The following is a 19,462-nucleotide window of genomic DNA, read 5'->3' on the forward strand; positions in this document are numbered from 1 at the left end:
TTGTAGGTGCCACCCTGCCTTTGCTGAGGAGTGGAAACAGGGTCTCGGCAGGGAATTTTTTTGAAGTGTGTGATTCCAGTGAAGCAGCCCAGAAAAAAAGCAGTTCAAAGGGCAAGAGGAATAGCTCAGGGTGCGGGCAGAGTTCTGTGCTTCGGAAGTGTGGAGTTCCAAACAGGGCAGATAAAGAGTGTTCAGGGCATCCCAAATCCAAAGGAGAGCGGTGGTGGGTGCAGGATACACTCAGGGCTCAGTTTTAAAATAAAGCAGGGATGTGCTCCTGCTGTGCCAGAGGCCCCATATATCCTATATCTCGTCCAAATATCTACTCCACAGCCTGGTGAGTATTTCTGGCCTCACTGCTCAGCCTCAGGAACTGATGTTCCAGTGCTTCCAGCGTTTCAGGATGCCCTGGCTGGAGTTCAGACCATACTGGGAGGCTCAAGTAATCCAGCACCCGGAATACCCTGTCCTGAAAATTGGGGGAGTATTTGGGATGTACGGGGATCGCTTTGCATGGGGCAGCTTGTGCTGGGCCTTGTGCTGTAATTTGAGGAGCCTTTGGAAGTTCCTGACAAAATTCAGTGTGCCCTTGGTTTCAAGGTCAGAGCAAATGGGAACTGAGACGTGGAGTGATAAGGGCAGGAAACACTTCCAGAGCTCTTTTTTCCAAGAGGAGGAGAAAGAACCTATAGTCCAGTTTTCCTGATCAAACATGCAAATGAGAGTGTGTGTGGGGAGAAGGTGAAACAGTCAGACATTTCTCTGGATAGAAGTTCCTCATTAGAGTGTGGTTTTTTTTCCCATGCTTTTGATTGCTACTTTTGGGAGCTGGATTAAAAAATTCCTGCCTTATCCCATGCAGTTACTATGGGAAGAAATTCAAGCCGGCAGCTCAGAAAAAGTTCACTGGATTTGTTTTCCCTCATTACCAAGAAATTTTTGTCACTGGTCATAAGTTTCTCGTGGGTAAAAACCCATCCCTTTTTATCCCTGTGCCACGTATTTAAATCACAAGTTCTGCCCCATTTTTAAGAACCTCAGATCACAGTCATATGGTGATCAACTGACCTGCATCCCTGAAAAACTGGGCTTTTGTCAACACTCTGGATAATTAATTTTCTCTTTTTATCTCAAGCATATACTTTTCACAGAAGTATCTGGTGATACAAACTCCTTTTGATTTCAGACTGCAACAGGAAGTGTTTTTCTTTGTTGCTGCTTTAAATCATTTTCCCTGCAGCTGGGATTCTTTAGGCAGCTTTAATTTAAGGAAACTTGAAGGGCAAAATAACCTTGTAAGGTTATTTTCCTTGTAAGTACTCCCCACTGGGGCTTGGTAAAGTAGCAGATATTAAATGGAAGCACAGCAGAAGAGGTAGGAAAACACCTGTGGAGGGAGCTGCAGGTTTGCTGCTGGCATTATTCCATTGTAGAGTGGAAAATCTCACATCCCATGTGCTGCTCTGGGTGTAGCTTCATATTGGCTTTCTGACAGTCTTGAGTAATGTGAGATTGTGGCACGGAAAAATAACAAAATCAGGTTTTAGGGCAGAACCTGGGCTGATGGTGAAGGCTTTTTTGGGAAAAGAGCCTCTTAGTGCTTGATGGGGGCAACCTCTAAGGTAGCTTGACCTAACAAAATAAATTCCATAAAACGGAATTTCACAGAGGTGAGTCCAGTGTAAGGCTCTCACCTCCCATCAGGGGCTGTGTCAGGATCTCTCACTTCTCCTTTCAGGGCAAGCAGTGTACTCCTGACAATGGGAATTCCAGACTGTCGTTCTGTTTTAGTGTTCTTGGGTGCAGATGTGTGCTGTTCTCCTCCCCTTTTAGCCTCTGTGTCCAAAGGAGCTCTGGCACTTTGTCCACCAGTGCTATGGGAACGAACTGGGTCTGACCAGTGATGATGAAGACTATGTGCCTCCTGATGATGACTTCAACACAATGGGGTGAGTGAGGAGGAGGAAACTCTGCCTGGGAGGAAGAAAAGATGGCCCCAGGAGAGCAGGATATACTACAGGCCTCAGAGTGTTGTTTGTCCCTGGTGAGAGGTTCTGGGATCTGGCCAAAGGTTTGCCCTTAAATGTGTAATGCCTGAAACATTGAAAGCCCACCATTTCCTCTTGGGGGTTGGTAGGGATTGAAATGCCAGCTGGGCAACTGTGCAAATGCCAGAGCATCCCAGTCACAGGGTTACATGGAAAGTGCTGATGCTTGTTGGTCTGTGTGTAAACACTGAAAAGTCTGGGCTTCACTGAGCCATTTCTGCTTCTTGGCCACACTGGAAACTTCATAGGACTGTTCTCACTTGCTCTGTGTGTCCAGTTGTAGCTGTACTGAGAGGGGTAAATATAAAAACCTGTGTTCTCTGTGGCGTCTCAGTTACTGTGAGGAAATCCCCGTGGAAGAGAACGAAGTCAACGACAGCTCCTCCAAGAGCAGCATGGAGGCCAAGCCAGAAGCCAGCCCTCAGCTGCCAAAGAAATCTGTCACTGCCAGCACCCTGACATCCACGGGCAGCAGTGAAGCTCCAGCCTCGGTGAGTGTCCTCCCTCCCCTGGGAGCGGGAATGCTCCTCCCTGGGATCCCGCTGCTCCTTGCTTGTGTGAGGGAACTGCTCTGCTCCTCCACTGACTTCATGTCTCTGCGTGGCCAAAAAAAACACAATGAGCAAAGTGTGCCCATCCTAAAAGCCTGGGGCTCTCAGCAGCCAAGTGCATTTTCCTTTCTGTGCCCTCAGATGGAAAGGAATGGAGTGTTGGAGATAAAAAGGGTTATCATTGCTTTGCTGCCTTCAACGGTGCCCTCGTGGTGTTATGGCAGAGCAGACCTTGTTCAGTTATAACCTCGGGTTTTTTCAGCTTGTTTGAGAGCAAAACTAGTATTGTTTGTGTGCTTGTCTGGATAAAAAAGCCTTGTGGTGTCCCAAGCTTGAACACTGACTGTTTGACAGGAGGTAATCCAATATATCCACGTGTTTTACAAACACTGTATGGCAACTTTCCTCCTCTGTTATTGAATTTTTCAGACATGTCAAGGCTAAATACTCAAAGGTAGACAATTGGTTCACAAATGCAAAGTTTTCAAAAATGAGCCCCAGTTTCCAGGTGCTGATGCTGCCCTCCCTGTGCTCTGTGCTTGCTGCAGTTCGATGGAGTGCTCCCAGAAGAGGAGGAGGCAGTGGCAGAGAGCCCTGTGGAAAAAGACCTCGGCATTGCAAATATCATGGGAGAGAAAATGGACATCATTGGCCCTGTGAACTCCCCTTCCCTGGACTTCAATGACAACGAAGACATTCCCACTGAGCTCAGTGACTCCTCAGAGACCCACGATGAAGGTATGTGGGGAAGGGCCGTTCCCTCGGTGTGTTTTACACCCTTTCTAGTGAGGGACTGGAGTGGCAAACACTGGATTCCTTTCCTGGGGTTCAGAAGATGCAAAGAATTCCCATTGTGGGCTGCAGAAATTGGGTATGTGGGGTATTTGGAAGGATATCCCTAAAATAAGCTATGGAGGTGCCTACCCCTTCTGATATCCCAACTGTTGTCCTGGCATCAGTGGAGGAAAAGGGTTAGAAATCCCTCTTCTTCCTTCTTCACAAAGTAAAATACTGAGGCCCTGGTGCTGTAGAAACACAGCCCCTGTGATCCTGGGGGACAGATATGTCAAGGCTAAATATTCAAAGGTGTTCACAGGTGTAAAGTTTTCAGAAATGAGGACCTGTTTCCCCACAGGGGAGGTCCAGGCCTTTTACGAGGACCTGAATGGCCGTCAGTACGTGAACGAGGTGTTCAACTTCAGCGTGGACAAGCTCTACGACCTGCTCTTCACAGACTCCCAGTTCCAGAGGGACTTCATGGAGCAGCGCCGGTTCTCTGGTGAGCCCGTGCTCCCTGGGGAGCCTCCTGTGCTCCCTGGGGAACCTCCTGTGGTCCCTGCCAAGGCACAGGGCAGCAGGAAAATCTCTGCCTTGAAGGTGTCTCTTTGCCTGATGGAGGGGTTGGGTAACGTTCTGAGCAGATTTTGGGACAGTGCAGTCTGTGCTGTCAGTAATGAAAAGGAGGCAGAACCAGCCTTGCTTGCCCATCTAGTTTCATTTTCTAGCAGCAAAATTCATGGAACAAGCAGACCCTCTTATTTTTTTAGCATCAGCTAAGGCCTGACTCTGTGTTAAAGGCTTAGCAGTGTGAGGAGAAAGCTCTTCTGGCTCCACACCAGACACTGCACTTGATGGTGCAGAGAGTGTCCCTTGGCATGTTATGGTTCTCCTTTCCCTGTAACTGTAGGTTTGCTGAAGGAGATGTATTCCCAGCCTCTCCAACTTTCCCTGCACTTCAAAGAAGGAAAAATATTCCCATTTAGCTCAGGAGCCTTTTCTTTCACACTCTGCTGAGCTCTAGTGCTTCTGCAGCCAGGCTCTGCAAGGGCAAGGAAATACTGTCCCAACCTTGTTATGCCTTTCCCTAGCGAATGACCAGAGATCCCTCTCTGATAACTTAACTGGAATATTGTTTTGTCCCCTCAGATATTATCTTTAATCCCTGGAAGAAGGAAGAAAATGGCAATCAGACCAGAGTGATCCTGTATACCATTACCCTCACCAACCCTCTGGCCCCCAAAACTGCCACTGTCACAGAGACACAGGTATGTGAGGGGGAGCAGGGCTGTGCTGCTGTGTAGGAACTGATCTAGGAGTTATTTTCTTGCCTTGGCCTTGCTGCTGTGCATGTTCTCATTGTCCCTATCCCTTCCCTTCTACACATTTTCTTGTATTAACTTGCTGCCCAGTGTCACTGCAGGCATGATTAGCTGATCTTACACTGGATTGTGTTACCAGGAGAGGACCACGAGTTTTCCAGCAAAAGCAGATGAGTTTGTGAACAAACCAGCACATCTTAAAAAATGTGTTTGTCACCCATTCTGGTGTTTTTTGGGCTGTGGTCACTCCAGGAGATGTTATTCATGAGCAGGGCACAAGAAAGTCAGGTGCTGTCTGGCCAATCCTTCTCACAGCTCTGCAGGGAGATGTTTTTATTATGGGGAGGACAATGAGATATATTTATGAAGATATAAAAGGGGAAGGACCTGCAGTGCACTGGGAGGAGCCAGGCTGGCTGTATCTAATGGGAACTGCAGCTGGAGAGGGAGGAAAAACCTCTTTCCTTGTCCAGAGATATGTTCAAGTGGCCAAAAGTAAATACTGAGTGTTAGCTTAGTATTAGGGAATACTAAGAGGGAGCCTGGAAGGGATGTGTGAGCATTACATTTCAGGGACAGGGGAATCCCAGCAGCAAGGTGGAACCAGGGAGGATGGAAGGAGAATCCCAGCAGCAAGGTGTAACTGGGGAGGATGGGATGAAATGTGCTGTTCAGAAGCCAAGACTGTGCAGGGAAGAGAAAAGAAAGGAGACAGCAAAGTGATGGGCAAAGGGAACAGCACATTTTCAGAGAAAGGCATGGCCTATTTCATGCTGAATTTGGGGTCACCCACCAAGGCCCACCTTGCTGTGCCTTTGCTGCAGAGGTAGGTTGAAATGGCCTGTAAGAAAAACCATATTTTTGTATATGGATCTGCAGTTAACTGTGTCCCCTTCGTGAGGTTTGTTCTGGAGCAAAGGAAGAAGCAGATCAGAAGCACTTAAAAGAAGTAATTAACATGTTTTTATGGCGTTTAGAGTCACAGAGATGCTAGAGAAGCCTCTGCTCAAAGCAGGACCATGTCTGGCTGTGGCTCAGGTTGGTCCCTGACGAGCCAGGCATTAGAACAGAGGCCATACTTGCAAAGGTCCCAAAGAACTGCTCCTCATCTCTGTTACAAAACACTGGAGGTTGAGCTGCTGGAAAGTAAAGCCCTTTTGCAATACACCCTTGGGAAACATCTGGGTGAAACACTTGGTTTCCTGGAGTCTGCCTTCCCTTCAGGGTGAGCTGGGGCAGGGCCATGGGGGTGTGTGTTTGTGGTGGAGCTGTTTTGTGCCGGCGCCATCCATCAGAGCTGTGTTCTGAGCACACTAACAGTTGCCTTGCCTGCTGTTTTTTATACAGACAATGTACAAAGCCAGCCAGGAGAGCGAGTGCTATGTCATAGATGCAGAGGTGCTAACCCACGACGTCCCCTACCACGATTATTTCTACACCATTAACCGCTACACGTTGACTCGTGTGGCCAGAAACAAAAGCCGACTCAGGTATGCTTTTTGGAGGGGTTAAAACAGCTTTTCTGGTGACCAAAAAGTCACCTCGGGGTGGGAGTTTTGCTATTTGGTGTGTTAGAAGGGGTTGAGGGGGACTCTGTGGCTGGAACACTCCTGTCACAAAGAGTAGGGGCAGGTTCCTGCTGGGGTGACATGGAGCAAACATCAGACCCGATGCAGGGGAGTTCCAGCCGGGTCAGGGAGAGGATTTAAAGATTTCTCCTGCCCTTTCTTGGAAGCAGTGGTCTGCAGAGCCTGTTGTCATGTACAGTCAACTACCTGTGATAAGCAACAGGACATATTTCCAGAGATGCACCTGGGGGAGAAGCAGAGGAATTTGGTATCAGGCAGAGCTATAGGCTTTTCTGTGACTTTTTCTGTAGACTTTTTAAGTCTACTACTAAAACCCAGGTGTATCTGCTGGTTCTCTGCCTCTTGGGTGAGCTTCATGTGTTAGTGCTGCAGTGCAGCAGTACAGACTAAAGGAGCAATCCAGGTACAGAGGGGGTTTTCTGACTTAAGATCAGTCTTTCCTTAAGCTCCAACCACCTTTTAGTGAGGTGGGAAGAAGCTGGAACTTGTAGACTGAACTTAAGGTTCAATAAGTAGCCTAAATGTGTGCCTGCCACATGGTGTCCTTTTGGGAGAGGCTCTTCCTGCCTTTGGAAGGACTTCCCATGCAGTGCTTCTCCTTGAGAACACAAAGGGCTGGGACCATCCCAGAAATAACAGTGTGCAGGATTATTTCTCGTATTTACAGTGACAGAGATGGTGGGTTGATATTTCAGAACTTGGGAGAACGACCATCCTTTCTTCTCACAGGGTTTCCACGGAGTTACGTTACAGGAAACAGCCTTGGGGGCTGGTGAAATCCTTCATTGAGAAGAATTTCTGGAGTGGCCTGGAGGATTATTTCCGTCATTTGGGTGAGAGTGGCAGTGACTGTGGTAGTGACACACAGACAGTGGCACCTCCCGTGGTTGTGAAGCAGGGTAACACACATGTACCCCTGAAATGCCAGGCAGTGGAAAGAGTTCTGGAAAATTTATTCCCAAGTCGAGAACACTGGGCTTGCAAGGGAAAAAAACTTTCAGCAGTGCTGCAAAAAGCACAACCTCAGAAAGACAGGCCTCCTGTTCTCTTCAAGGCTTTTTATCTTTACTGGCCTCCCCCCAGGCCCTGTAGCCTGGATGAGTTTCTCTCTCCTCATCTCAGAGAGAGAATGACACTAAGAAGAAGTTTTAGTTTTAGTTGGATGTTAGGAAGAAGTTGGACATTGGGAGGGATCAGACATTGGAATGGGCTGCTCAGGGAGGAGGTGGAGTCACCATCCCTGGAGATGTTTAAGGCAAAAGGACAAAACATCCAAATTATTCATGAGAAAGGGGTTTCTTCTTAGCCAGGAAAGGCTTCCTAAGCGAAACAAGCCCTCATCTCCTCCTTACAAATCTTCCAGAAGGGTATCTACACTTAGAGTGGTTTAGGCACGGCATGGCAGCCTGGGGAGCCCACCTTAGAGTGGCTTATAAAAGGGGCCACCACAGCTGGGAGTCCTGCTCTCTGCCAGGCAGTCTGGGCTCAGGGGTTGGCAGGAGGTGGAAGGAGTGTGTCTCTGAGGTGGTTTGAAGCTGGCTCCCTGCCAAGTCTCCAAACCTCACCACAAGAGCTCCCCCCCCAAAGCAAGGGAGAAGAGGAAAAAAACCCAAGAGAACCAAAACGAGAGGCAGCTAAAGCAATATATATAAATATATTTACACTTAAATTACATTTACATACAATTGAAATATATGTACAATTTCAAAAGGGAAGGGGGAAGGAAAAAAAGAGGAACAAAACCAAAATAAAATATACATGATCAATAGCCCAAGATCTAGCAACTCTCCTTGGGACAGCAGAAAGTCGTGCTGGAACAACTGCCGGCAACCTCCGTCTCCCAAGGTCGGCAAGGCCTCACTAGGCCTTACCAGGCCTCACTAGGCCTCACTAGGCCTCAATCCCCAACACGACAGACTCAACAGCAGGGAAACCCACACCTCAAAGCCGCTGGAAGGACAGAGGGGCAAAGGCCTCTTGTCCTTTCTTCTTATACCCCGGCTTACGTAAAAATCGTAGGAGATACCGGATAGTCTGGCCACTTCCTTGGTTACAAACTGGTCACCAGGGAAGGCCCAGACTAAACTACCACAGTCTCTCAGCCCCTGCCAACTTCTTTGCGCCGTTAGAGGCCTTAAATCCCTGAAACATCTCCGGAACATCTCTGAGTGCCACATCCCTGAAATGTTCCCCTCCCTCCCACACAGAGAGCGAGCTGGCCAAGACGGAGAGCACGTACCTGGCCGAGGTGCACAGACAATCCCCCAAGGAGAAGGTGAGCAAGCAATCCACGGTGCGGCGCCGGAAACGCGCCCACGCCCACCTGCGGGTGCCACACCTGGAGGAGGTGCTGAGCCCCGTCACCACCCCCACCGACGAGGAGGTGGCACACCGCAGCAAGCACGTGGCAGGTGAGGGAGAGAAAAGGCACCTCTGCTTGCCCTGCTCCGGGAGAATTGGTTTCCAGGGCAGGGAGGGGGTGTTGTGGTTGTTTGGGCGGGGAGGGTTGATTCCAGAGAAGGGATGGAGCACAAGTCCTGTGAGGAGCAGCTGGGGGAGCTCATCCTGGAGAGGCTCAGGGGTGAGCTTCTCACTGACCACAACTCCCTGACAGGAGGGTGTAGCCAGGTGGGGGTCAGGCTCTTCTCCCAGCAGTAGGGCATGAGGGCTCGGTCTTCAGCTGCACCAGGGGAGGTTTAAGGTTGGACATTAGGAAGAAGTTTTTTGTTTAGTTGGACATTGGGAAGAAGTTGGACATTGGGAAGGATCAGACATTGGAATGGGCTGCCCAGGGAGGGAGTGGAGTCACCATCCCTGGAGGTGTTAAAGAGCAGACTGGATGTGGCATCAGTGCCATGGTCTGGGTGACAGGGTGGTGTTGGGTCACAGGTTGGACTCGATGATCTCAGGGGATTTTTCCAACCTGGTTGATTCTGTGAGAGGGACAAGGGACAGCATTCCCTGTCCTAAATGCATCCATCTCCTCAGGTTCCACTCAGACACGGCACATCCCCGAGGAAAGCCCCAGTGGCTTCCACCTGCAGAGTGTCTCCAAGCTGCTCCTTGTCATCAGTTTTGTGTAAGTGATGGTTTTTGCTTTCCTTCACAGTCAGCCTTGAACAGCTTTGGTTTGTCTGCATTTCTGGTGTTCTATGCTCCCTTCTTTCTGCTCAGGTTTACCCTTTTTTTTTAACCAAACGTGGGCTTTGTAGACCTGCACGTTTTTGGGAGTCCTAAATGCAGGTCTGGGATGTGTTTGGGACAGTGATGATTGCAAGCAGGGCAGCTGTGCAAGGAGAGGGGCATCACTACCTGAAAGAGAAGAAACACAAAAAGAGAGAAAAAAAAAAAAAAAGAGAAAAGTAGATAGAGTCTTTTTTATTTCAGGGACTCAGTTTAGAGATTTTCAATGACATCTATAAACTGTGGGGTGTTTTAAATTTAAAATAAGTCTTTTAATGTATTCTGCTCACAAATCAGCTGTTATCAAGAACAATGACCAGGCAAAGCTCTGTGGGAACCATTGTCTGTCACAAAAAGGTTTAGATTCTGTGGGGAAATTCTAGTCTGGCAAAACCTAGTCCTGGGTGGTGATTTGGGTAAGAGATACCATCCCAAAAAGAAGCTGGACCCTTTAGAGATGATTTCTTCAAAATAAGGATAGAAACATGTGAAGCACAAGAGGTTGATTTTCCTAGTTCAGCAGCAAGAACTGTGTTTGGTTTGGGGTGTCTTTTTTGCCACACCTTTCCCAGTTACTAGTCTTGGACTTGAATATGGGCTCCAAGTGGGCTCAGTATCCCTGTATCCCTGTGGCTCAGTCTAATACTTGAACTCAGGTGTGTCTGCTGATTCTCTGCCTCTTGGGTGAGCTTCATGTGTTAGTGCTGCAGTGCAGACTAAAGGAGCAACCCAGGTACAGAGGGGGTTTTTTCTGCCTTGGGCTCAGTCTTTCCTTGAGCTCCAGACACCTTTCAGTGAGGTGGGAAGAAGCTGGAATTTGTAGACTGAACTTACAGTTCAAATTGAGCTCCTTTCTGTGTTTCCTTTTCCCAGTGAGGGCACTGATTTGCAGCAGCAACCCAGCCAGTTGCTGGGAAGGTGATGTCAAGTCCTGTCCTGATAAGAAAACAGTAGAAAGGTACAAAAAAGCTTTATGAAAATCTGTCCTGGCAGACTGTGAGCTTCACTTAGGTCAGAGAGCCCTGATAATGATTTCAGAACACTCCTCTGGCCAGTTGCCCTCCTCCTGACCGAGCTGGTGATAGTGGGCCATTCTTCCAGCAGAACAGCTGCTCTGTTCAGAGACAGGCACCAGCCTGGTATTTTTGGAATGTGCTCCCCAGGAGGAGAGGAAATGCCCGTGTGTGGTGGTGGTGGTGGGTGAGAGGAGCAGTGCAGGGTCTGGCTGTGGGGGTGTTCCCAGTGCCAGCAGTGCTGGGAGGGGGTGAGGCTGGCTGTGTGCAGGCTGGCTGTGTGTCACACGGTGCCCTCGTGGGCACACTTGGGGCTCGTCCCCCAGAGCCACAGCTCAGCTTTGCTGGGTGAATTGCACCAGGAACGCAGGCACAGGGGTATTTGTCTGTCCTTCCTGCCTCTCTTCCCGCTGTTCCTTTCTCCTCCCCTGGCCCCCCTGTACCTCCTGCACTGTCTCTGAGCCTCCTCTCTCAGCCCAGTTTCTCCTGGTCTGTGTCAGTTCGTTTCTAACCTGCAGCTGCTCCGTCTTTTCTCTTCCCTGCTCCCATTAGGATCTGTTTCAGGTACTGTCTCTCTCTTTTTTTACCTCTTTACTCTCCCATTTCCCTCTCTTTCTCTGCATTCAGCACATCCACCCATCCAACCTGTTCTGGCTGACCCCTCATCCCTGTCTTTCTGTCTCTCTGTCCTCCTTGCTCACACATTTCTTCCACGAGGTGCAGTTTTGGGTTCTGACCACCTGGTCCTTACTCAGATTTAAGTTCCCACTCACATCCAGCGTGGACCTGGGCCTCAGACACCAGGTGTGCCTGGCAATGGGCTGTGAAGTGCTCCTGCTAAACTGACTGTTCTCCTTCTTTCCAGTCTGGTGCTGCTGGTCATTCTCAATATGATGCTGTTCTACAAACTCTGGATGTTGGAATATACTACACAGACCCTCACAGCGTGGCAGGGCTTGAGGCTGCAGGAGAGGTATTATTAGAGAATTATTATTTTCCCCAAAATAACCCTGCTACTTTCCCATGGATAGATACTTCAGGTGATTTTAGATACTTTAAGTGATTTTATCTTTCTCTACTACTCTTGGTGTTTGTTTAGACTACTACAATATAGTATTTAAGTACAGAACTTATATCCTATAATGTGCATGTTCTGGAATTACATGGGTACATCTTTCCCTGCCCCCCACGGGGAAGTTTTGTGATGCATCCATGATTTTTGTGGAAGTATCTGAACCTGTCCAAGCCCCTTGAGTGCTTCCATCTGTCCTGATTCCTCTCCCCTCAGCAGCCTCTCACCCTGTTCTGGGGGGTTAATTGGGCCTGAAGGAAGAGAGAGAGCCATGGGAAAGAGAGCCAGTGCAGCTTTAATTCAGAATAAAGAGAAAGTCCTGAAGAAATTACAGGGGATGAATAAAGACTAACAGAGCACGTCTAGAAAAAGCAAACCACGGAATCCAATTGATGAAAATTCCGAGCTGCTTAAATGCACTTTTTTTCAAGAAAACGTGTCCCTTTGGGGTGAAAAGCTTAGCCAGAAGCTGATTACACCCACTGCAGTTTGCCCAGGGTGACTCTTGCCCGTGTTGTTGCTGCCAGGTTGCCCCAGTCTCAGACAGAGTGGGCCCAGTTACTGGAGTCCCAGCAGAAGTACCACGACTCGGAGCTGCAGAAGTGGCGGGAGATCATCAAATCCTCCGTGATGCTGCTGGACCAGGTGAGACCCCACGGCCAGGTAGGGCTGTGACCTGAATCATAGAATCATGGAATCAGCTGGGTTGGAAGGGACCTCCCAGATCATCAAGTCCAACCCTTGATCCAACCCCGCCGTGGTTCCCAGCCCATGGCACTGATGCCACATCAGTCTCACCTTAAACACCTCCAGGGATGGAGAATCCACCCCTTCCCTGGGCAGCCCGTTCCAATGGCTGAGCACCCTCTCTGGAAAGAAATTCTTTCTCATATCCAACCTAAACCTCCCCTGGCACAGCTGAAGACCGAGCCCTCTTGTCTTGCTGATGGTTGCCTGGGAAAAGAGACCAACCCCCACCTGGCTCCCCCTTCCTGTCAGGGAGTTGCAGAGAGTGAGGAGGTCTCCCCTGAGCCTCCTCTTCTCCAGGCTGAACAGCCCCAGCTCCCTCAGCCTCTCCTCATAGGACTTGTGCTCCAGTCCCTTCCCCAGCCTTGTTGCTCTTCTCTGGACCTGCTCCAGGACCTCTGTCCTCCCACCCCCTGCTCCCAACCCTGCAGCATTCCCTGGCTCCACTGTGGTCCCTCAGGTGTGTCACCTCCGCCGGTGTCTCCCTCAGACCCATCTTCTCCCCTCGTGGTGGGCAGCAGGTCCCAGGGGCTGTCACAGGGTGTCAGGGGGCCTCTCTGTCACATGAGGAGGAGAGAATTCTACAGGGCCAAAAAATCTTACATTGGCACATTTTGAATCTAGTCTGTGGCATCCCAGTTTGGGAGAAAGACTGTTTTTTACCTCAGCTCTGGATTCACACGTAGGTTTCGTGGATGAAGGGAACACCCTCTGCATGGGCCCTTCACAGCACAAAGTTTCAGCATCCACTGCCTAAAGAGCCTTTTGTACTGAGAAAATAGTCCATAAATCAGAGCTGCTCCTCCTGAACCTCATTCTCTCACCCCTTCTCTTGGAGAAAGGTGCCTCATAGTCTCCCACCTTCTCAGTCCCTGTTTGTACCTCCCAACCCTGCTCCCAAAATTGAATCTGGTGTGGACACTTTAGAGGGAAAAGAAGGAAATCCCGAAGCTCTCACCTCCCAGGGTTGCATCACAGTGGGGAAATCTCTTGTCTTGCAGATGAAGGATTCCCTAATAAACCTTCAGAATGGCATCGGGTCCCGGGACTTCGGGTCAGATCCAGAGGAGAAACGGAAACGTTTCCACTGACAGGCAGGAATGCAGGAGGCCAGAGGATGGTGTGCAATATGTGTAAATAGGATATATAAATATATATATAAATATATATATATATATACAGAATATAAATATATATATTATATACAGATTTTAAGAGAAAAAAAAAAACCACAAAACAAAGCCTATGTATCGAGGGGAAGGGTTTTGACCTCCAACACTGGCTGAACTGGAGTGTCTCTGGTAGTGGGGGGGTGTGTGTGTGTGTGGGAGGGCTGTGCTCTCCCAGCACTGAGCTGTGCTTAGGGCCGAGCCCAGGGGTGCTCCCTGGGCCCTGCACTGCTCCTCTGTAATATTGCTGGCTGTTTGTCTGTCTGTCTGTCTGTTTAGTTTTTGTTGTTCCAAAGGGAAGCATCAGCGTGAGTGCCCCCCCCTCCCCAGCCCCCTCCCCGCGCATGAGGGTCCCTGGTTGACTGTATTTATCTCTGCATAAAAAGGGGACACTGTCAACTTCCTGACCTTGCTGGCTTCAGGGCAGAGAGGGTTTGGCCATGGCAGTCAACCCCTTGTAGAACTGTCCCACGTTTGGAGAGGAGGCCTCGGGGAGAATTGCTGTAGGTCTGCAGAGAGCAGGTCTCCCTGGCAGTCACCTCCTGCAGAAGCACAGTTGGCTGTCACAGGGGCCAGCCTGGTTCAGAGGGCAAAGCCCAGGATTGAAAGGAGCTGAAATCCTGTCCACAAGCACCAATTTGCTGTTGGTGCAGCAGGAAGAGGTGAGGAGAGGGTGGGGAGGGGAGAACGTGCCCCCAAGGTGTGTGGGTGGAGCAGGGCCACCCCTGTGACAGTGTCCCCTTTACCTTGGCTGTGGTTCTCTGCTTTCCATGTGCTTGGGCCCCTGCCATAAAGCCATCCCTGTGCTGAAAATCTACATCTATGCTTAACAGGCAACTCCCCACAAGGGTGGGAGTACCCCAACTGAAAAACAAACCCCAAATTGGGATTTATGTGCAGCCACTGCCCAGCTCAGCAAATCTCTCTCCTGCCACTGGTCTACAAGACCATTTTGTTCATGTCTTGTCTTATAAAATCTGTGGGAAAACATTAGTGAGAAAAATAACTTGATTCCCTTCCCTGGGATAAATTTACACATTTGTGGCTATGCAGCAGCAGCCACCACTGTGGATATCTGTGATTGCATCTGTGTTCACCAAGGCTTCCAAAAACCCAGGAGAGGCCAGGAAGTGTCACAGGGACCAAAAAAAAAAAAAGGAGAAAAGAGAAAAGGGACCATCAGTGGGTGGCAGGACAGAGCTTGGGGATGTCCATGGTGTGAGGCATCTGAAGGTTTCTCTCATAAGCATTTGCTCTGTGAGTCAGTCAGGGGGTAGAGCTGCACTGAAAAGCCAATATGTATTTGTAGTTGTTCCGGGGGATAATTTCAGACTCTCCTGAGCAGCCCCATGAGGAAGAGGGGCAGTGGGGCTGCCCTGTGCAGAGTCCCAAGCCCCACAGAGATTGGTTGAGCTGGAGGCTGCTTGTGTGAATGTTTAATAAATGCTTTTTCATCTTGCCCAGCCAGGCAGATTAGGTGACATGTGAGGCCCTCCATCTCCACCCTGACCAACAGCAGGATTTTTCCCACCTTCTGAGTGGCAGCTGCAAGTTCCCAGTGTGGAAATGGTGCCAGCTGTAGCTCCTCTGTTGTCTCCAGTGGGCACTGAAAGGGCAGGGAGCACAAGGGTGAGTCATTGTCTCATGTAAACTCTCATCCTCAGAACTGGGTGACAAAGTGGCTTCTAAAACCCTCTCAAGCTCCCAGTTTCCATTTAGGGAAAGGTAATATATGTAGGAGTGACCAACCTGCTGCTTTCTCCCAACCTGCCTCCAATTTCCATGACCAAGTGCTAAACACAACGTGTCCCACAGCAGACTCACATGGGAAGGAGTGTGGATGAAGACAGGTTATCAAAAAGACATTTAAGACTGTGAAAGCAAGGTACAATTGGGGAAAAACAAGAGAGTAACGTGTATTTATGACTATTTATTTAATTTAATGCTGCTGACTACTGTACTGCTCCCTGACTTTTTGCCAGGGAGGCTGCTGAAATGGCTGCTCTACAATGACACTGAGGTGCTAGTGCCTGGGAAGGGCATTCTGTGGCTCATCTTGGGACAGGAGGGCCCTGACTCCCCACTGTGACTTGCCAGACTGTCCCAGAGTCTTGTTTCCCCCATGACTCACTCCCACAATTGCTAAGCACAGAAAATTCCCCTGCTGCCCATCTCCCCCCTTTTTCTAGACTTTAATTTCAAGCACCAGGCAAGAGGACAGAGAGGAGGCCCTGTGGTTCACCTTGCCCATGCCAGGAAAGAAAAAGGAACATCATGGCAAATACAGCTGGGATGTTGGGGTCTCTTCCACCTGGCTGGGAGGGGTTTGTCCTTAGATGGATTTGATCAGTCAGGAGGCAGAGAAACCCTCCTGTCCCAGGGGGTCATGAGCAAGTGCTGCTGGTCAGGGTTGGTTTCTCACCAGTTTCACATTCTCTTTATAGTTAGGGAGGCAAGAAATCATTTCCTCATCAGTGCATCCTTCCTCTGCAGCATCCTTCCAGCTTTAGCCATGGCTTTAAGCTTGGGATGTTCCCTCTGACTCCCTCCTTCCCTCTCTCCCTCCCTCAGGCTGGGCCCCAGGGACAGCCTTGCACAAGCTCTGTTAAATTAATGTGAGGCTGCACTGGCAGCTGTAACAATCTCAAGCACTAATATTTATTCTACCTGCACATCAGACTGGGTTTTCAACATCTGACATCTCTCCTGACACACAGCAACCAGAACCTTGTACCTGCAGCATCCTTCAGGCAGGGGGAGGTTTGTCTTGAAGGCTTTAGGGTTGTTTTTCTCAAGATTTCTAGTAACTCACTTTCTTTTTTCCACTGGGCTTGGAGTTGGATAGGATCCTTGATCTTTTATTGCCTCTTAATTTATCACAGTAATAATAAAAAAGGGTAAAAGCAAGGTCTTTTTCTCAAGGCAAAACCCACAATGGCACTAAAGGTGAGGGCTTAAACAAAACCTGGGGGTATTTTTCACTTAGATGCCTTCGTGTAGAAAGCTGTGATAGGAATCACCTGCTCCTGATCAGTCCCAGCTGACAGGTTAATTCCTTCTGGAGCCACAGGCAGTTTGGGACCATGATTGTATTTCCTGGAGAAATCAGCAATGCTTTTTAGGAGTGAGGTTGAGCAACCTGAATAATGTTCCAGGGGGTGGTACTTCCCTCAGCATCACAGCCAAGTCATAGCTTGGCTTCCACTGTCAGGGTTTTGCTGAAATATTTGCTAGAAATCCCACATTATTTTCGTGGCAGACACATTTCCCTGCCCAGACCTCCCTCTGACCTTCCCACCCTGCACATCTGCCAGGTGAGCACAGCTGGGGTTTGATCTGCAGGATAGGAACAATAAAAAAACCCCAGGGGTTTTTAAAAAGGCATTTCTCCAGCCAGGCATGCAAACTAATGCCAGCAGGTAGGAGCCCAATTCCTGCCAAGTGAGATGCTCCCTTGTGGGAGGAGGGAGAAGGGGGAGCAGGAGGCTTCAATCTGCCAGTTTGGGTATCTGTTTTTATGGGAGAAGGGACATAACTCACTAATCCTGGCTTGATACAACCTCACCTCTGATGAACACACACCTAATGCTTACCTTGAGGGAGCTGTTGGGGTTATGGCATCTGGGATGAGCTCAGGCTGGATTTGAGGCCTGGATAACTGCTGTGCCATCAGGCATTCCTACAGTAGATACCAAATGTATCTAGTGCAGCACCTGTGTCTGGGGAGGACCAAAAGACAGGTTATTCCAGGTGTAAGATGCCCAGGACAGGGGCAGTGCTGGGGCTGCACGTTCCACTTAGGAGAGAAGAGGGTACCTGCAGTGGTAAGGAGAGGAGTGAGCTGTGGATTAACAGCATAACCATGTTTTTGGGTGCTCTGCAGTTAGCTGATAACCCCAGGTACGCTTCAGTCACAAAACTTAGATATTAATTGATATTAACATACACCAACTTCTGCATAAATCCTTTCTGGCTCCCTCAAGTCCTTTGGGAGAAGAGGAAAAAAGGAAATCACGGGGCTTTGATCTCCTCTAACACACCTGAACTGCTGCTGACAGAGCCTGCATTTACACACAGCTCAGGCTGTGTCTCTCTGCTGGGTGACACCTGAGCCCTCTTGTCTGCTTTAGATCTAATAAAGACAAACCTTAGAGATGTGCAACATGCCTTTAGTGGAACATGAGCCTGTATTAAAAGTGGAAGGGTTTCAAAGCACAAAGCTTTGCTGGATTTGAAGCCCTGGCACAAAACTGGCTCTGAAATAATGATGCCTTGTATTGGCATATCCCCTCTAGGAGAGCTGGAATGCTGATTTGGGAATGCTGACCTGTGTTCTTATCAGACAGACCCTGTTCAGCAGCTCATCTGGGTGTAGATGGGGACAGACTTTTCAGCCTACTTGCCTCCTCAGCACTGTCCATGTGTCCTACATAAGAAACTTTTTCTTACCTTTATACAAGAAGGTAGAAATTTCTTTTCCAGGTAGTGACTGGAGACACTTTTGGTCTGGGTACTTGCTCAAGACCTTTTGGATTTGCTGCACTAACTAACTGTTCTAACCAGGAGCACTCTCTCAGTCAGTGTCTGCTTTTCCCAGTGAGGACAGAAACAAACCACTTCCTAATTCAGAGGTGGAACTTTCTGCTTCCACAGCATGCAGAAAAAATCAGTCTGAAAATTGCTGTTCGAAGGAACAGTACCTGGCTCAGGGGGAAGCAATTCCATCCTGTTTTCCCAGCCAGCTCCTGTCATCCCACAGCTCTTGACAGATCCTTGCTCAACTCCAGGAGATCTCCTGGTGGGATCCCTGCCAGGGTTGCTGCCATGGACACGTTTCATGGCACAGTCACGTGGACTCTCTGACTTAGTCTTTTCAGCCAGTCTCAGCTCTAGTTAAAACTCCTGGCAGGGGCTTGCTCAACACAAAACTCAAAGCAGAGACTCTCAAACCAAAGCCCCCGAGGTGAGTGGCTCACAGAGCAGGTGTCTCAGTGTGGTTCCTGTGCTGATGTCCCAGCCCGTCTCCCCCCGGACACGCTCTGCTCTCTGTGCTTCTCCGTCTCCACAGCACGAGTCTCTCTGTGCCATAATACCTTCCTTTTTCTAGATGTGCACACTGGCCAAATAATCTCCTCGTGTCTTGATGGACTGCTGGTTGAGGCCATTCCCTGATCTAGGCAGACAGCATGGGCTTATCCCTTAGCATGGGTACGTGGTGTGCCATGCCCTCCTCTCCCACGTTTTGCAGTGCTTGCTATGGCTTTTCCCTCTCCCCTCAAACCTCTGCTGCTGGACAATCATTCCCTGTGTCATAGATGGACTGACCTGGTGCTGTCCCTGCCTGCCTTTCCCTCCTGCAGTCTGTATGCTCTTTAAGTGAATGTGTTTTACTTTTTTTTTTTTTTTCAGTAGGGAAAAGGACTTCCTTCTGCTGAAGGAATTATATTTGCACATGGCTCAGGGAGGTTCCTCCTCTGGCCGTTTCTGTTACCTCACTCATTTAGGCCAATTCCATTGCTAACGTTAAAGGCCACCTTCCCCATCCCAGACTCCCAGAATAGTTAGGGAATAAAACCAATGTGCAGCTCAGGTTCTAGAGCCGCGTGGTCACGTCTCCATTTCGGAATCGGGATTTGGGAGAGTGACTGTTACAAAACAGCAGCTTTCTCCAGCAGGGAGAGGGGTGGAGCCTGTGCCACAGGCATCATTCCCGTCTCCACGAGCCCACCTCCCGTGGAATAGCACTTACAGAGCAGAGATGGAAGCACTGACCTGGCTCTGGACACGGAGGGAGGGAGGAGCAGCAGAGCAGCTGGCTGTGGCACCTCTGGGACGTCACCATTCCCGTGGCAGTTCATCTCCCATCACGTGCTCCAGGCCTGGATAAAGCTGCTAAAAACCTGGAGCGTGTCCTCCCCACCCGGACCCCGCGCCCCTGAATCGCTGTAACTGCAGACTAACGAGGGACTGGGTCCTGCACTTCCCTCCTGG

At 49.4% G+C, this 19,462-nt stretch overlaps 1 protein-coding gene across 10 annotated transcripts in view; it reads left to right on the forward strand.

Annotated features, from left to right (window-relative positions):
- Positions 1–14,643, forward strand: part of LOC113952881 (protein Aster-B) — a 90,147-nt gene extending 75,504 nt beyond the window's left edge. For 9 of the 10 annotated variants that reach the window (XM_027655402.1, XM_027655405.1, XM_027655411.1 and 6 more), the window contains 13 exons: positions 1,834–1,949; positions 2,383–2,539; positions 3,148–3,337; positions 3,735–3,878; positions 4,526–4,644; positions 6,046–6,188; positions 7,017–7,120; positions 8,495–8,698; positions 9,276–9,366; positions 11,036–11,047; positions 11,349–11,456; positions 12,083–12,200; positions 13,304–14,643. In XM_027655402.1, the coding sequence (XP_027511203.1) occupies positions 1,834–1,949; positions 2,383–2,539; positions 3,148–3,337; positions 3,735–3,878; positions 4,526–4,644; positions 6,046–6,188; positions 7,017–7,120; positions 8,495–8,698; positions 9,276–9,366; positions 11,036–11,047; positions 11,349–11,456; positions 12,083–12,200; positions 13,304–13,393 (1,596 nt within the window). In that variant the 3' untranslated portion in view covers positions 13,394–14,643. The remainder of the gene's footprint in view (positions 1–1,833; positions 1,950–2,382; positions 2,540–3,147; positions 3,338–3,734; positions 3,879–4,525; positions 4,645–6,045; positions 6,189–7,016; positions 7,121–8,494; positions 8,699–9,275; positions 9,367–11,035; positions 11,048–11,348; positions 11,457–12,082; positions 12,201–13,303) is intronic. The other variant, XM_027655403.1, reaches the window with a different exon arrangement.
- Positions 14,644–19,462: the final 4,819 nt, after the last annotated feature.

The sequence above is a fragment of the Corapipo altera genome, unplaced genomic scaffold (genome assembly GCF_003945725.1).
Source record: "Corapipo altera isolate COAL_440 unplaced genomic scaffold, ASM394572v1 71, whole genome shotgun sequence".
Classification (NCBI taxonomy): Eukaryota; Metazoa; Chordata; class Aves; order Passeriformes; family Pipridae; genus Corapipo; species Corapipo altera.